This window comes from Siphateles boraxobius, unplaced genomic scaffold (genome assembly GCF_051911475.1).
Source record: "Siphateles boraxobius isolate OS27281-9 unplaced genomic scaffold, OSU_SipBor_1 22, whole genome shotgun sequence".
In the NCBI taxonomy this organism is placed as follows: Eukaryota; Metazoa; Chordata; class Actinopteri; order Cypriniformes; family Leuciscidae; genus Siphateles; species Siphateles boraxobius.
Genome location: NW_027508833.1, coordinates 28,347,086 through 28,365,236, shown reverse-complemented (window position 1 = coordinate 28,365,236; position 18,151 = coordinate 28,347,086). Strand labels below are relative to the sequence as shown.

At 37.3% G+C, this 18,151-nt stretch overlaps 1 protein-coding gene across 2 annotated transcripts in view; it reads right to left on the bottom strand.

Annotated features, from left to right (window-relative positions):
- Positions 1 to 12: 12 nt before the first annotated feature.
- Positions 13 to 18,151, bottom strand: part of rasgrp3 (RAS guanyl releasing protein 3 (calcium and DAG-regulated)) — a 54,753-nt gene continuing 36,614 nt past the window's right edge. For both annotated transcript variants that reach the window (XM_077239471.1, XM_077239470.1), the window contains exons 6-18: positions 17,264 to 17,395; positions 16,568 to 16,715; positions 15,905 to 16,078; positions 13,889 to 14,005; positions 13,204 to 13,479; positions 12,987 to 13,067; positions 12,291 to 12,404; positions 11,797 to 11,912; positions 10,800 to 10,947; positions 9,428 to 9,464; positions 9,011 to 9,160; positions 5,042 to 5,427; positions 13 to 3,405 (exon numbers count right to left, since the gene is read on the bottom strand). In XM_077239471.1, coding sequence (XP_077095586.1) covers positions 3,397 to 3,405; positions 5,042 to 5,427; positions 9,011 to 9,160; positions 9,428 to 9,464; positions 10,800 to 10,947; positions 11,797 to 11,912; positions 12,291 to 12,404; positions 12,987 to 13,067; positions 13,204 to 13,479; positions 13,889 to 14,005; positions 15,905 to 16,078; positions 16,568 to 16,715; positions 17,264 to 17,395 — 1,888 coding nt within the window. In that variant the 3' untranslated portion in view covers positions 13 to 3,396. The remainder of the gene's footprint in view (positions 3,406 to 5,041; positions 5,428 to 9,010; positions 9,161 to 9,427; positions 9,465 to 10,799; positions 10,948 to 11,796; positions 11,913 to 12,290; positions 12,405 to 12,986; positions 13,068 to 13,203; positions 13,480 to 13,888; positions 14,006 to 15,904; positions 16,079 to 16,567; positions 16,716 to 17,263; positions 17,396 to 18,151) is intronic.

Genomic DNA, 18,151 nt, shown 5'->3' with positions numbered 1-18,151 from the left:
AATTCTTTAATATTTTTTGCATTATTATTGTGTCATTTATTATGGCAGTAGATATCAGCAGTTACAATGACGAAAACAACTTAAATACAAGAATTCTACAAAAGGTATGCAGATCTCCATGATGCAGTGTGCTTGTGACATGCTTAGAAATACAGTGGCCACATGAGGGCGATAGACATCAATTTTTATTACTTGCAAATCCTAAACATTTCAGTCATAATCAGTTTAAACCAGTCATTAGGAGACATTAAACACAAACTATAGAATTTTGAATAGTTGTGATTAGTCCATGCTAGGGTAGTGTGTTTATTAAGGTTTTCCCATTTACAGCAAGTGAATTCTAACAGTGCGATGGATTAATGGAACATTTCTACATGTGATGTATTCAGTTATTAATCTCATTCCAGTTAAAACAGAGTTCAAATCTAATTCCAGTTTTATCTTCATATCTATAAATACTTTAATATATTTACTTGTCAAACATACAAAACATGTTCCAGCTAACATTACTGTTTTCAAAATATTCCAGTCAAGATGGTAAAAGTCCCTTGATGTTTAATATTCAGTTTTATGTGGCAAGCTTATTTTCACTGGCAAACCTGAGACGAACTGCTCACTTCACATACAACCTTATTTCAGCGTTGGTAAAAAAAAAAAAAAAGTACATAAATTAGATTGCTTTAAATTTTACATACATACTGTACAGAAATTTAGCGAAACCCTTGAACCCAATGTTCAATATATAGTTGAAATGACTAAAATAAGAACTTTGTGAAAATCGTTTTATAGTATATATAGACACCTTTTCCTCAAGTAGACCTGGCTGGCATCAAAAAACATTCATATTACCACAGTCAATACAGTAAATGGCAAGGTTGATCCTTTTACAGCAGTAATATTGGCCATAACTCGTGGCGAGAGTCATCAGTTTTTCAATGCACGTCTCTTGAGTTTGCAAAGCTTACATTACGTAAAGATGTTTGCACAAGAAATTGGGTTGATATAGGTACTGCTGCTCATAAGTCAAATAATGTGTGCTCATGGGCAATGATTTGGTCAAATGATATTTAAAACACTTTATCAGTAACAATCACCTATCAATAAGTGAAAGTATGAACAACACTTATAAATCTCCCACAGGAGGTTCCTGTACTCCAAGGCTCTGAAAGTCATGCTTAAATTGTTAACGTTAAAGGGATAGTTGGGCCAAAAGAGACATTTTGAAGGATGTTGGTTTTATGTTCCACAGAAAAAGAAAATCAAACAGGTTTGGAACCAGATGAGTTTGAGTAAATAATGACATTTTCTTTTTTGGGTGAACTGCCCTTTAAGTAGTACACTTTATATGCTACATCAGGTGTGTCCAATCCTGCTCCTGGGATGGATTGTTCAGAGTCCTGCAGAGTTCAGCTCCAACCCCAATTACACACACCTGAGCCAGCTAATCAAGGTCTTACTAGGCATACTAGAAACTTCCAGGCAGGTGTGTTGAGGAGCTAAACTCTGCAGGACCGTATTCAAACATGTCTGTGCTACATCAAATGAAAATGAAATAAATTTTGCACGTGCAATAAACACCTCTCATCTGATCTCTGACACAACTCAAACACTGCTTATGCATCATATCATCAGATATAAACAGATGAGAGCAGAATCAATAGCATAGTATTAAAATACTCTGAGAATGGCACTGGCAACAGGTAAGCGCTCACAGTACTACACATGAAGGCTTCAGGATATCTTTATCATGAGCCACTGGCACCTAAACATTCATTCTGTATTCATTTATTTCCTCGCATGTTGTTTCTAACCATACAACTTTAGAGCAGCTCACACAAGAAAAAAAATAATGTCAATGGCAACCAACAACTGTTCAAGCTCCAAAAATAAAGACCAAAAGACACCATACTTGTCCATATGACTTGAGTCAAGTTTTCAAAAGCCTTTTATAGGTCTGTGAGAGGAATAAACTGAAATTTAAAGTTTAAAAATCTTTTCTGACAGACATGGTCACCGTTCACTTTCATTGTATGTAAAAGAGCAGACATTTGCTGAAATTGCTTTTGTTTTCCACAGAAAAAAAAAACTCATTTGGGTTTCAAAAGCTATGAAGGTGAGTAAATAATGACAAAGTTCATTTTTGGGGCTTTTTAAATCTATAATTGTGGTGCCAGAAGAGCATCTAATCCTATAGGCTCAAAGACTTACTATAATCACTGTTTGACTTATTTGATCATCTGATCCACCTGTGCGCTCTCTCTCTCTCTCTCTCTCTCTCTCTCTCTCTCTCTCTCTCTCTCTCTCTCTCTCTCTCTCTCTCTCTCTCTCTCTCTCTCTCTCTCACTCTCCCTCTCTCTCTCTCTCTCTCTCTCCCTCTCCCTCTCTCTCTCTCTCTCTCTCTCTCTCTCTCTCTCACACCAAAAAAAAAAGATTAAATGTGGCCTGAGCCTTTTGGGCTCTAACTGAGCTGAGATATCTGAGTGTCAAACTTATTTCACAACAAATGTCTCTGAAGGACGCTGTGTTGCCTTGATGATGGACTATTGATGGACTCATCTGGTACTTAGCAACAGAGGCCATTCAAACAGCAGGCTGTTAGCACACCTGTATCTGCAAAATCTAAGTCTCTGAATTTATGTATATATGAAGATCATTTCAAACTTATATTAGCTATCAATGTTACTAGGCAACACTGATGTTACTTCATGGACTCCTGCCTGGCTTTTCTCAAGCACAGGAGACACAACCTTTGGTGCAAACTAATCTTTGAAAGAGTGTAATTTTAAAAAAAAATTATATTTGGGGTCTTAAATCTCAACGTACCTTCCACTTCTGATCATAACGTGTCGCAGGGTAACACATAAATGAAGTTAGTGTTTTAATATTCTATTAAACATAAGTGTATCTTCATATTTCCCTTGTGCCAGTTCCACATTAAACTTTAGACAACCTGAATGTAACCATCCACTCTGTCCTTTCCACGTAGTGTTTTTGGAGAACGAAAACCAGAGCGTGCGTTGAAACCACGTCAACGGCATACCTTAAATACTCTTTCTCACACGTCTATTATCATGCTGATGCATCCATCACATCAGCTTTTTCCAGTGATTCTCAGTTAGGTTTCCAACCTGTCTGCTACAGTCTGATACACAGGACAGCACAGCACAGTCACTCTCTGTTTAGTCCGAGACCTTTCCTTTGATGCAACCCTTCCCCCAGTTTAGTCAATGGGGTGCTTGCCAGCCCTCTATTGCTGTCGCTGTAGAAATAGTGGCGCTATTCCTGATCCACTGGAGGCATTAGGCACCCCAGCACGCCCCCTAGAGAGGAGAGCCCTCTGGGCCGTGGTCCTGACAGACTCCAGGGTGTCCTGCATGGGCCCACAGAGTGGTCAAGTCAGCTGATCTGAAAACACAGAGTGGAAGATCATGAAGACACTTGACTCATTTGTTCAAAGAAAAATAATTGGTGCAAAAATTTCAATATGGATTTGGGATCTCTGTGACTTTGGGAAGTAAGCAAACACCTAGTAACCACCCCTGAACACCAATAGCAATGCCCTGGCAACCACACTCAGCATCCTAGAATCGTGGAGGCCACTTCTGTAAAGGCAAATGGTAATGGAACTTTCTTAAGAAAATGTCAAAATAATAATGAATAAATTAGTCATTCTATTATTGGGTTTTCTTCGGCACAGTGGATCTTCAGAAAATAAACATTTTTCTGGTAAATACTGTATGTTCAACAGCATACACTGCCTTTTTTTGTAAATAAAATTAATATTTTTTATATTAGCAAAATATATTTTAGCAAAAATGCATTAAATTGATCAAAGTTGACAGTTAAGACATTTATGATGTTCAAAAAGTCCATATTAAGTACATGCTGTTCTTTTGCACTTTCCATTCATCAGAGAACCCTTGAAATAACATATCATGGTTTTGATTATTTGATAATCTTATCATTGATAATAATAAGAAATGTGTCTTGAGCACCAATTAGCATATTAGAATGATTTCTGAAGGATCATGTGACACTGAAAACTGAAAATTCAGCTTTGCCATCACAGAAATAAAATGCATTTTAAAATAGATTCAAATGGAAATCAAATTTTATTTTTTTAAAAATCAATTTTTTGATAAATGTTTACTGTAATTTTGATCAAATGAATGCAGTCTTAGTGGGTAAAAGAGACTTTCTAAAAAAATACTTTTAAAAAAACATCACAGGAGTTTTTTTTCCCCTTTTCAATTTTTTTCCTAAAAGAAATTTGTTAGTTTTAATTGTAAATAAATCCATATCTGGTGCATAAAATGCCAGAAGTTATTAAAAATAATTAAAAACTACAATTATTATTATTTTTTCATATTTTCACCTAAAAAGGTTAAAAACCAAGCCAATATGCTAAACATAGTAAAACATGCGTATTCATAAACTGCACACCTAAAAAATAAATTCTGCATTGTAACCCTGACAGGTGCGTCAGCAGTTTAATCCCTGTGTGTCAATTGACCCTGGCTTTTGCAAAACCCGTTCTATAAATAACACAGAGAATATCTGAATTTAACAAACACGGCAACACAATCTGGGTCACACATATGCTCTGAATTTGAACCCAAAACAAGGTGTCTGCCACATCCTAAATTAACAACCTAGAGCCTTAGTGCTACTCCATATGTAGGCCCATCAGTGTGAGTCTTGAGGTGCTCTCGGCTCTGCGGCCTCTGATCAAGATTGCATCTAGAGCGACATGAGAAGAGGCCAGACCACGGAACCTTGGCGTTTTCATGGCAATGGCTGAGCGAAGTTTCAAAATGTTCCAGGGCCTTGAGAGACGCAAGAAGTGATGGAGGAATTAAAAAGCAGTGAAACATGAAGGTGGTTTGTGGGATTCACAAGGTCTTCCTACTCAAACAAGTGCGAGTCATTTTTGTCATCTCATAGAACATGTTTTTAGGAAGTGTTTTTTCCAGCACACTGAATTTTTAACTATTCTAAATAGTTAATGGATAATTTCTGCTTAATTCAAATGTAATCGTACCTCAGAGGTCCTGGTTTTGTTGATATGTTGTTCTGCGAGTCCATTCTGCTGTGACTCTTCGCTATGCTCCTGTGAGTTCCTGCTGTTCCTCGTCCCTCCCGAACTCTGTGTGTCATTCTCCCAGCGGGCAAAGCCTTTGCTCTTGGATGCTTTGCGATGTGGCCTGTACCTCATTTTGGGAAAGGTGTGTGACCCGCTGTCAGCAACGGCAGCCCAGCCGTTCTCGGGCCAAAGGGGTTCTGTCTGTGTGGCCTGACTGGTGGTGGCTCTCTGGAGCCGCACTGAGATGCGCTGGGCTGAACCGGTCATCAGAGTGATGGACTTTCCCTCCAGGTCAGAGCTTGACGATGGCGACACAGCAGGGAATGTAAACACCTCATCATCATCTGTGCAATGACAAGACAAGAGTATGGTAGCAAAGAGAATGTATTTGAATTGTTTTCCATTAAAACATTCCAAAGACAAGATAAAATTAATTTCACAAATGTGTAAGGAAAAAAACTTAGATTTCAAAAAATATGTCTTGATTTACGTTTATTTTTCTGACGCGACTGGCAAATAGTTTTTCCCTCTAAATTTTGATTTATGTTTAAAACTAGAAAAAAAAAATATTCTCTAAAAGCAATGGTTACTTCACCACTGGCTACATAACGCTGCTGCCTATACAGTAAATCTGTGCTACCTCCCTAGAGAAAACATATAGGTAGATAAATAGGTAGGTACAATAGGTAATAGGTAGAAAAACCAAAGTAACTTTTAAGGAAAGTCTGTTCACTCAGCGGCTATATTTGCAACACCTCCGGGCAGCTATTTAAGGCATCCAAGACCAAGTCCTATCTATCCTGAAATCCAAAAACTGCTTGCCGAACTCACAATTAAATAACATATTTCAAATCAGCAACAAAATCTGACATTAATTGGTCATAAGAAACAACATTTATGGGACAGTAAAAAAAAAAAAAGCTAAAAAAAAAGCTTCTTTTTCAGACTAGAGGAGCCAATGGGCATGTGCAGTCCGAAGCACGAGTCTCAGGTTTATCTGGGAAGCGGAGCTATTAGGCCTGTTCGACTTGAACCGGCGCTGCGCAGACCGATCGGTTGATGACATCAAAGTACCGCGAGAGCGATTCAAAAGCATAAGGAGCCGTCTGCTCTCTAATCGCTCTCGCGGTACTTTGATGTCATCAACCGATCGGTCTGTGCAGCGCCGGTTCAAGTCGAACAAGCCTTTTAACTGCAGCTGCAGTGACGCAATGACTTTATTAATCAGCGATTGGCTCTTTTACTTAGAAGGCGGGACCATTCGGCCATAATCCGAGTTGTAGTTTCTCCCATTTATTAGTAATAGGAGTGAACCGTCTTTCTATTTCTATAGTCTTCGGGAAAACTTCAACACCCATTATGCACGGGGCATGCTGCCATCCAAGGCAACTCCTACCAGCGTGCAATGGATACGCTTGACCAGAGTCAAATACCGCCTTTCTTAAGCAGAGAATACTTCTTACTTCAAACTTTTAGTCATACTGGTGTTGACTTTTGTTCCCAGATGCAAGAATTCAAAGAGTGCAAAGAATCATCAATATGGGGAGAACACCATGATGGAAAATCTGTAAAAACCACAGTGTTTGTAGTCAACATTTCAAATGGAAGTTAGCATCCCTATGCCCTACTCTCTCGAAAGAACATAGCCCATGAAATAGGAACTTTGGAGGGAGCAGGACAGTGTGTCATAGTAAAGCCGTTTGGAATGCACTTGGCGAAGGGAGCATGAAAGACCACGTAATTTCCTCATTAGCTTCACATGGAATGTTACCATGACAAAGCTAGGCTACGACAACAGGAAAATCGTATTATTGCTTTTAATATGATACAAATAAATGTACATTTATAATGACGTTTTTAAAATATGCTTTATGTGTGTGTTCCCGATCTGCTCTTAACTTTATAAGTTAAGCATTAAACATTAAAAAAAATCGAAGACTTGTCACATGACCATGAACGTTTAAACTACTTCCATGAAGTGACCAACGCCCTTTGCTAACAGACTTATGGAAGGGCCCTATGTGAAGGGATTCAGTCAGGGCCGGCCCGTGCCATAGGGGGAATAGGCAAATGCTAGGGGCGCCACTCAATAGGGGCGCCTGCACCAAAATGAGTGAACGAGTGAATTTATTTTTATTTTTACTAATACTATTTTAAAAACATTAATTCAAAATACTACAAAATAAAGCACATAAAAAAACTCTACAAAAACTTAACTAAGTTCCCCGACCCCGGTCCGGCGCATCAATCTTCCCTTGCCCAGCGAGTGCTTGAAGTGCGTCAGAAACAGAGTGAGCGCGATCAGTTTACTGTTGGTAATTTGTTGTGTAGCGTCGCCCCTCGCTGCATCCAATGTAGACAGCATTTCTTTCGTTTGAGGGCACTTAACACACTCAAGCACCCCATAGAAACGGGCCTGGCAGCTCGTGCCAGGTCTAGACATGGTGAAAGTTACCTGATTGTGACGGATGGCCAAATTTACATGACATATTTTAGATTTGCATTGTAGTCTGCACTGCAGTAGATACAGTGCCAAACGGAAGAGAAGAGGATAAAAGGTAGTAAGATATATAATTTAATGGCAGTTATTTTTACCTTAAACTTTAAGCTAACAATTGTTCAAAAGCAAAAAAAAGTTCTCGTGAGAATCACGTCAGTTTTTTTAGACGCATTCACTATCACTTTTATTAATTAATGTTTTACTCTACAGTTGTGCAGTTTTGAGGGGGATATATGGCATTTTTTAAATTTATTTGCCAAAATTATTAATGATATTTATATAGGCTACAGGTTTATTAAAAGTAGCAACGTTAAAAGTAGCAACGTTTTATGTGAAATTAACATTAAAGAAGACATTTCGCAGTTTCATTCATGGTGAAAACATGAACGTGCCATAGTTTAGTGGAGGATTGCTGCGATCAACTGCAAAACAAACACTTTTGCTAGCGCTCAATGAATAGTTTGTGCATGAATGACATTTGGACGATGACATCACTGTTTTATCCAGAGCGGCTATATATACTGAACAAAGTTATAAACGCAACAAAACTGTAAAGCTGTAAATCTGCCTTGAAATAATCTATATTGTAAAAAGCGCTATAAAAATAAATGGGACTTGACTTGAATGTTACGTGTAATGCTCTTGCTATTTGTGTTTAGGCTGTAATGTGTGTGTGTGTGTGTATATATATATATATATATATATATATAGGATAAATAATCATGAACACAATGACAGGGCGAAATGGGCTGTGATGCATGGGGCACCAGGTAAAATCTTGCCTAGGGCAGCAAATTGGCCAGGGCTGGTGTTGTGCCAAATTTCGACTCCCTGCCAAATTATTACCCCTCCTCGTTGAAATCAGTATCTGATTGCCTTATCCTAACCCCACCCCTAATCCTAACCCATCCCCCACAACTAATCCTAAACCTACCATACTAGGTGGGTAATAATTTGGCGGGGTCAAAATTCGGCACCACACCAGCCCTGTCTGGATTCAGTTTTTCGTTTTTGTTTGGAACGCCCCTACAAATGGCGTCCCCTTCCTGAGGTGCCCTTCAAGGGTTCAAAAATACATGAATATCTCGGTCCATGTAACACGGAGAACGAGTAATCATTGTTCATTTAGATTTACAATTCTACTGATAATGTAACAATACAAAGCAGGTTGAAAATCATCACTTTCACAGTTTTGCTTCTCAAGTAAATTTTGTTTATGAGACGATAAGATATTAAGATATGGAAATGAGGCAAAATACAAATGTTTTTTTTGTATGTCTGTGTGTGAGAGAGAGAGAGAGAGAGAGAGAGAGAGAGAGAGAGAGAGAGAGAGAGAGAGAGAGAGAGAGAGAGAGAGATCACCCTCATCTATGAATTTTTACTCTGAGATAAGCAGATGGTGATGCATTGTACATGTGGGTTTTCACCTTTGCAGGTGGGCAGGTTGGGGCTGCTGGGTAAAGAGCTGTGTGTAAGCACTCCAGGAGACACACTGCCCAGCGATGTGGACCGAGGAAGACGTCGGCATGCCAAAACCAGCAGCTCACGACACTGTTTATGGCAGTTCACTCCACAGTCTGAAAATAATAAGATTCAATATTAACAAAAGTGTGCGAACTACAACAAAAAAACTGTATTGAAAAATAATATTACACACATGCATGGGACAGATTTATAGATGTTATAAATGAGACATGTTTCTATCTGTTTGTTATAGAATATTTAACAAACCACTAATATCAACTAATTAAACAGCAAAAAGAAACTATTAGTGAATTCACAAAAATAGTGGCCTGTTCAAGCATCAACATCTATTGTAATTTGCTTTATTTATTTATTTTTACCTTTGCACTTGTATCCTTGTTTAATAATTCCCCAGAGCTGAAAACATGGACCACGGGGTGAAGAGGAAGGGCATGAAGAGGACAAAACGGAGAGAGAGAAGCATATGAGTAAATATGAATTGGGGACAGAAGCAGCAGGTTTATGCTGTATTTGAGTTCATGGTTTTCTGTACACAGACCCATGTGTAATAAACAGGATACTTCCACACGTTGCACCCTTCCTGTGCAATACAGTGTGAGAGAAGGTGGATTTGTGTGTGTGTGTCTGAAAGACTGTTTAAAAGAATGTGTGTGTTAACTCAGCGGATTCCTGTCTAACCATCTGTGTAAATACAGAACAATCTGAGCAGCAGTGACTATGACTCACTGTAGTGTATACACTCACTCTAAAGTTCATCAGCCCACAATATTCAGCACTATGCCAACAGGAAATGTGATGCATTTACTACAAAAGACACAATTTTGTACAAATCTTATGTGTGTGTAGGGCTGGTTGTCACCTTGCCAACTGAATTTTTTTCTTTTTGTACATTATATTATTAATATATATGTTGTTTTATATATGTGTGTTTGCGCTATATTTTTTAAAAATAAATTACACTTTGTTTGATATTTTGTTACATAATTCAAAAACATTATCAAATGTACCTCTTTCTGGAGGAAATATACTACCGTTCAAATTTTGGTGTCTGTAATTTTTTTAATAAAATAAAATAAAAAATACAGTAAAAACAGCAATATTGTGAAGATGAACGAAAGTCTAATGGGTTTGGAATGACATGAGAGTGACTAATTATTGACAGAATTTTAATTAATAACTATCCCGTTCATTTTTTTGTGGAAACCAAGATACATTTTTCAGAACTCTTTGATGAATAGAAAGTAAACAGAATTTATTTGAAATTTTTATTTTATTTTGTAACATCAGGAATGCTTCCTTGCTCAATAAAAGTATTAATATCTTAAAAATAAAATAAAAATGTTACTAACCCCAAACTTCTGAACGGTAGTGTTTGATTATTATTATTATTAATTATGTATTTATTTTTACAGTCAGCCACTTGGCCTGCAATGGTAAAAATCTTGGGAGTGAGAAACATTTAAACACTGTGGTTGAGGTTGGATTTAACCTTTAAACACTGTCTGCATGATTCAGTGATGTTGAGGTAAACTCCTGCTAGGTGTGCTTGTTTGCACACACTCACACTGCTGAACACCTCAGACAACTTCTAATGCACTTTAGTCACAGAGAGTATCTTTGCATAAGTGTTGCAAGGAGAAATCTCCCAAAATACATTATCAACTGTGCTGATGTGAAAGGAAAGGAGTACATTTTGTTGTTCTTTATAAGCCTAATAAAATCATCTCTTACAAATCCAGCGCAGTGTTCACAGAATGTTGGCTTCAGGTAGGTCATCTCCTGGAAGTTGTGAATAAACCCAGGACCCATCTTACACTGCAGCAGCGGGTTGGCACGCAGGAAATACGCCATCATCTCATCCTTACTGATCAATCCATCCCTGGACAAAAACAGAAAGGGATAATCATGATTTCCTCCATGCAGCTCATAAAGCAGTCAACACAACTCTTTCTTTGCTAGTGCTCTTCCTGTGTCACAACAGGTACAGTATCTAAATAGAACCAGCGTGATTGCAGGAGCTCAGGAGAAATGCATGCAGTCACGCGCCAGTAATGCGGTTTGAGCGTTGTACTGCTAAGATGAACCACAGAGGACGCCTGGGGAATTTCTAAGTGTGTGTGAGAGTCTTTGCGTGTCTGATGCTGTGCGTCCTTCGCTGGGAGGCATGACCTTCAGCCTTTTAACAGTGCAGCAGGTAACCCACACAGCAGCAGCATTTCCTGAAGTGACTACACCGTACACATGCTGCATTCTTAACCTCTGATCATTAAAAATAAATACATAAACATTTTAAATGCTATATGCATTTATCCAATGATACAGAAAGTATCAGGCTCAAAAATACACTGTATTTTCAAAAATTCAGAAAAACACTGCACTTTAGTTCTCTTTAAAAATGTATAATTGTTGTTTAAATATTACATCACGGTGTTGTGTAGTCTGCGCACCATGCTCTGCTTCATTTGCAGCGATAAAACATACTTACCAATTTAGCACGGTTGAGAAGAACCCTTTAAGGACTTTCCAGACAAATACATTGACCCTGTCAGAATGGAGACTATGTACTGAAAATGTCTCTCCTCTAATATCACTGAATCTCTGCCCAGGCTTATAAAGGATCATTGACACAGACTATGAGCAGCTCTCGTCAAGAAACGCTATTAGCAGTTTGGCACTGCAGGGGTTTGTTACAAGAATCACACATTTCATGTGTGCGTTTCCTACTTACTGGTCTTTATCAAGCACGCAGAAGGAATCGAGGAAAGGGAAATTTGCTGCGATACTCTCAAAGTCTTCCTGAGATATATATCCGTCATGGTCGTGGTCATAGTTTCGAAAGACAGACTTTAAATGCAAAAAACAAAAACAAAAAACAAACAAAAAAACAGGAATACACAGTTTAGTGACTGATGCAATGAGCAAAAGCTAAATACATACATACATACATATTCTGTTATTCTTTGCATGTGGCATAAAAATGTGCATTGATATAATCTACCATATAACCCGATTTATCTAAATAGACCATTCAGGATTCACTGAAATATGCTTGAGATAATCAGCCCTTATATTCAAAGCCTGACCTGGTTTTACGGACCAAGAAAACAATCTGTTGCATTTGTACATTTGAAAAATTGTGAAAATAATTTGGATTTATATAGGACATGAAAAGGTTTTTAATATCATAAATGTCTGTGAGTATTGTTGTTGACAATATCTTACATCCACGACCTTCCTGATGTGTTTGTTGACCACTGAAGGATCTGGTTTGGTTGTGACCCCAGAGGCCCAATCCAGTGGAGCCAGAGGTTTGTTGGGTGTTGTTGGAGATGTTGGCTGCAGAAAAACATGGATCTTATAAAATCGATTATGTTCTGTGCTAATTTTTTTTTACAAAAAACCCTTTCCAGCTAAAACTCTTCGAGAGAGGAGGAAACCAGTCAAAATTTTGTGACCACAATATCAAATGGGTCTCAGTGGATGATAAATCTTGTGAAATTTTTCACTTAAATGACCCAAACATGTTGAATGTTTGGGGTTTAAATTTTTTAATGCTTAAAAAAAATGTTCATCAAGGCTGCATTTATTTGATCAAATAATTAATAATATTTTGAACTGTTTTCTATTTGAATATATTAAAATGTAAGTTATTCCTGTGATGGCAAAGCTGAATGTTTAGCATCATTACTCCAGTCTTCCTTCCTTATTCTTCAGAAATCATTCTAATATGCTAATTTGGTGCTCAAGAAACATTTCTTTTAATATTACTCAATGTTGCAAACAGTTGTGCTGCTCAATATTTTTTGTGGGGGGAAAAAACATTCTCACTCAATCTCAATCTTTTGTACATTTCTTTGTCACTTTTGATCAATTGAATGCATCCTGAGTAAAAATATTAATTACGTACAGCCATCTTACCTGAGATTTGGGGTTACGGGGTTCTCTGAGCAAGGACAGCTCATAAATTTCATCCTCTGTGTAGTACAGATCCAAGGACAGCTTTACACAAACAGACATAAAGTTAAATTATAACCACTAATTTCCCTAGAGGATAAAACCACTGTAATTCAGTGCTGCTGTCAGACTTTAACTGTGTATGCAGATTTACGACCACAGATGTGTAAGCTGAACTCACAGTGAGCAGGTAGATAAGGTCCATGTTGGGCTCCACCTGAGTCACAGCACTCTGCAGGGACACCAGCTCATTAAAGGTGAGATACAGCTGCTGCATCTTCACGATGTTCACTTTCCCATCCTCCACCCAGTCCGGGAAGACCACGTGCACGGCGATCAGGTCCTTCAGATGAACGCCTAGGATCGGGATCTTAAACCCTTCGCTTTCATTGAAAGCTTTGCGGTAAGCACAGTAATTACCGTTTGACGAAACCAGCTCTGTCATTTCATTCCAGATCTGTCAATATCAAGAGAAAATGACAGTTCCTGAAATTAATCAACCTTTTCTGTTATATGTTCTAGATATCACATGTCTGACCATTTTTTAGTTTTTTCTTATTGCATATCTCATATACTAGCACCTGAAATGCTATTTAGACACTTAAATTACACCTAAAATATATTTATAACAAAACATTTTCTTACAACCAGCTTCACTTCTCTGGGTTTTTTTAGAAATACTGTTCTTGTATTTCTCATATGATTATGTCTAAAATGTTTCCCAAAGGTAACGTGACATCAACTCCCTCAGCAGTGGGAGTTGGTCTTTAATGAAAACTTGACTTTACGGAAAAGGGAGTGAATAGAATAGTTTCTTTATAATTCTTAGAGAAACTAAACAGCTGTTTTTGCAGTGAATGTTGCACCTTGGTGACCTCTGGGCTGAGGTGAGAATGAGTTTCCTTCAAGCGGGAAATAGAGCTATGACTCAGACCCCCGACCACAGCCATCAGTGTGTTAAAGTTCTGCAGGTGAAGCAGTTTCTGGAAGAGACAAAAAGAGACAGACATATCGTAAGACCATCAGACTGACAGACAGACAGATCGTCAGACTGACAGACAGACAGACAGACAGACAGACAGACAGACAGACAGACAGACAGACAGACAGACAGACAGACAGATAGATAGATAGATAGATAGATAGATAGATAGATAGATAGATAGATAGATAGATAGATAGATAGATAGATAGATAGATAGATAGATAAATAGATAGATATGGTACGATGATAGATAGATATGGTAAGATGATAGATAGATAGATAGACAGATAGATAGATAGATAGATAGATAGATAGATAGATAGATAGATAGATAGATAGATAGATAGATAGATAGATAGATAGATATGGTAAGATGATAGATAGATAGATAGATAGATAGATAGATAGATAGATAGATAGATAGATAGATAGATAGATAGATAGATAGATAGATAGATAGATAGATAGATAGAAAGATAGATAGATAGATAGATAGATAGATAGATAGATAGATAGATAGATAGATAGATAGATATGGTAAGATGATAGATAGATAGATAGATAGATAGATAGATAGATAGATAGATAGATAGATAGATAGATAGATAGATAGATAGATAGATAGATAGATAGATAGATAGATAGATAGATAGATAGATATGGTAAGATGATAGATAGATAGATAGATAGATAGATAGATAGATAGATAGATAGATAGATAGATAGATAGATAGATAGATAGATAGATAGATAGATAGATAGATAGATATGGTACGATGATAGATAGATATGGTAAGATGATAGATAGATAGATAGATAGATAGATAGATAGATAGATAGATAGATAGATAGATAGATAGATAGATAGATAGATAGATAGATAGATAGATAGATAGATATGGTAAGATGATACATAGATAGATAGATAGATATGGTAAGATGATAGATAGATAGATAGATAGATAGATAGATAGATAGATAGATAGATAGATAGATAGATAGATAGATAGATAGATAGATAGATAGATAGATATGGTAAGATGATAGATAGATAGATAGATAGATAGATAGATAGATAGATAGATAGATAGATAGATAGATAGATAGATAGATAGATAGATAGATAGATAGATAGATAGATAGATAGATAGATGGATAGATAGATAAATTTGAACCATTAGTTCACATATGATCTATGGCTTTTCATGTACAGCATAATTGCACAAGTGCTGGCTGATCTCATAAAAGTACAGCGCTCCTTTATTACTGAAGCTACAGCAACTCAACAGCTCGACACTTAACATCTATTAGCTGACACAGATCATGCCCAGCAGGCCTTAAAACAGATACTAAAAGCACAGGCTTTGTACTGAAGGGATGCCTGGGTGCTCTTCACAATAGAGGCGTTTCATACACCCCCGGCGGCGTGAGAGCAGGCAGGCGGCTCCGCACTCTTTCGCTGGCAGACATTAACATATCAAAGGGCCTGGAAATGTCATCTAGCTGCTTTCAGAACGCACTAACAGAAACTAGTTTGCTGGGTGAAGGGTCTTGCATTTGCGTAAATCAACGTACAGACAGCGTCTCGCATCAGTGTGTTACCCATTTATTCTCATAATGAGTTATTCAATCATTTAATGGGCTTCATCACCTTACATTATGTTACATTTAGTTGCATTTCCTGTACTTTGATTTACGTTTCATTTATTTCTTGCTCCGGTGTTATTATATATTACATTATTGCTTTAGGAACAATGCAATCCTTTTTAGACAAGTTAATAAAATTTAATAAACACAGATAATAGGTTAGATAATCTCTGATCTGCTTCTATCACTAATTTATATTACTTAAATGTATCTATCTTTGTCAGACATGAAGATGAATGTATGTTCTTACCTGTGCGACATGGATGTATTTGTTGATGACCTCTGCTCTGTGCTGAGGGGTGAGTTTACTGAGAACCATCAGTTGAACCCACTGAGAGATCCCATTAAACAGAGCGATGGAGCGCTCTAATGTGGGGTTATCTACTAGACAGCCATGAATCACGTAACTCTGGTAATCTGTGAACTGAGGACATACATATATTGAGACATATTCATACTTTAAAAAAAGTTACTAAATTAACTCCATTGAAACATGAAAACAGTTCATGTTTTCAGTACGTCATTCACAATGAAAGCAGTTCAGCTATTTTCAAAGATGCACAACTTTTCAAGTAACAAATTACTTTTTGTAACTAGTAAAGGTATTTATATTTTTTCCAAAGCTTAACACTGATTTAGAAGGGAGCAATGGATAAAGGAAGGATGTTTGCTAGTTAACTAAAAAAAATATGTGAGTGTTAGCTGCTAAGAATAACAATGCAGAGCGATGGAAAAAAATCAGCAGAGCTGATAAGAGAACTAAAGTGTGTTCTCCTATGCATAGTCTTTTTCTTTCTATATCACAAAAACAAACACACACACATTATCTTCACTGACGTAAGTCCTCTACAGCTGCTGGCTTTCCCAGGTAAAAGAAACACTCTATTTTTCCATTTCCACTGTGCACACTAACCGATATCCTCCTGATGGACTTGTACTCTAAGAAGGTGAGGTGTTCGGCCAACTCAATGGGTTCCAGGTGATCAAACAGCAGTGACGCTTTGCCCTTCTTCACCTGCTTCTTTCGCTGAGTCAGTTTACGCATCCAGTCATACGAGGGGCTGAAGGGACAAACATGTTTTAACTTTTATGTTCATTTATAGCACATCACTAAATTCATTAAATCTGTTTTATTTACGGATTATTATATAATATTCTCTAAATATAAAAATAATAATGTTAATTGAATGTACCATTAAGAAAATGGAAACATCTTCTATGTAAAGTCACATTGTAGGTTACAAACAAAAACATTTGTTTACACTCATTACCCTGATATGACAAGACACCTGTCATAATCACAGAAGAAAATCATTATATAATCTCATGAATTATTACGACATTTAAGGTGCCATTTAGTGTTAATTAGTGACAAAAGACAAGTACGTAATGCTCTATGCAATCATTACCACGTAATCTGAAACAGTGATTAAAACACATGCTCATTAGTTCATTAAGTTATTATTAAAAGGGTAACATCAGAATTTATAGCAGTGTATTTTCATTTCAATCAAAAAGGTAGTCATGATTAAAGCCAAATAGGTCAATAGTAATGACACAGTCAATGATCGACAGGCTGTGAGTGTTTGTGTGTTGCAACAACACTCACATTGTAGAAATGTCAAGTAGTTTAATGTGCTCATCTCCACCCAGCTGAGCGGCTGCATCTCGAAATTCTTCAGTAAGACGGATCAAACCTAGATCCAGATCAAACTCTGCAGGGAATTCAGCTATCCAGTACCTATACACACAGGTTTGAAAACTGTAAATTACATTACAGTGGCTAAACCCATTGTGTTGATCAAAGTGTACAAATGGTTCTCCATATTTAAAACAATGTTTTTTTTTATATATTTTTGTTGTCATTTCAGAAAAAAGAAAGAAAAAAGAAGACAACCTGCATGTTGTAATGGCAGATTGATGTATTGCTTGTTACATCGTAAATCAGTTTTAAACCAAAAGCTCCAACTGTATCAGTGCTGTTCTAGCTGGCATGTTTAAGTCTGTTTGTTGTCAGGTAACATCTGAAACTGCAGTCTTGAGAAAATGTTCAAACACATTATCACCATGCTGACTTGTGGGGAAACGTGACCTTGAAGCACAGTTTGACTGGACCACAAATGCAAAACATAGAAACTCACGACTCTGCAAAAAATTGTTTTGTGGTGGCATAAGATGGTACTTTTGATGCAAGGATTATCATATTTATCTACAGCAACATAGTGTTTAGATGGCACTTCATTGTATTTTAAAGCTGTGGTTCTCAACTGGTATGTTGTGAATCAAAAAATGCAATCCAGCTCTATCCTAGGTTGCTGACAACAAAGGGAAAAAAACAACACTAAATGCTAATACACAATGTGGTGAGCAGGGCAGGACCGAGGGCCGTGAGAGAGCGACACGAAACCGGTGGCGTGATTACTGATGAGCGCCACCTACGCGACGCACCGGTCTCGTATCTCGCACAGAGGAGCGGAAGAATAAAAGGAGGAGCGAC